Source organism: Merops nubicus, unplaced genomic scaffold (genome assembly GCF_000691845.1).
Source record: "Merops nubicus isolate BGI_N331 unplaced genomic scaffold, ASM69184v1 scaffold40573, whole genome shotgun sequence".
NCBI lineage: Eukaryota > Metazoa > Chordata > Aves > Coraciiformes > Meropidae > Merops > Merops nubicus.
This window is the reverse complement of record NW_008601678.1, coordinates 1-209: the sequence shown is the minus strand read 5'-3', so window position 1 is coordinate 209 and position 209 is coordinate 1. Positions and strand designations below refer to the sequence as shown.

At 58.9% G+C, this 209-nt stretch overlaps 1 protein-coding gene across 1 annotated transcript in view; it reads left to right on the top strand.

Moving 5' to 3' along the window:
- Positions 1-178, top strand: part of CASC3 (cancer susceptibility candidate 3) — a gene marked incomplete at both ends in the record, with an annotated part of 3,018 nt that extends 2,840 nt beyond the window's left edge. The window contains one exon of the mRNA XM_008938063.1: positions 108-178. Coding sequence (XP_008936311.1) covers positions 108-178 — 71 coding nt within the window. The remainder of the gene's footprint in view (positions 1-107) is intronic.
- Between the last annotated feature and the right edge of the window lie 31 nt (positions 179-209).

Genomic DNA, 209 nt, shown 5'->3' with positions numbered 1-209 from the left:
GTTTCTGGGAGTTCTAGACTCTCATCCTGGAACAGGGTTTCCTGGAGCAGCAGCTCTTCTCGGGCAGGGGTTTCTTTCCAGTCCTTTGTACTGTTTTTCTCCCTCAGGTTTGGCAGCCCTCCTCAGCGAGACCCAAACTGGTCCAACGAGAGGCCACACAAGCCCCCAAGGCACCAAGGCGCGGAGAGCGCTTCGGGTGCCCCCCGAAC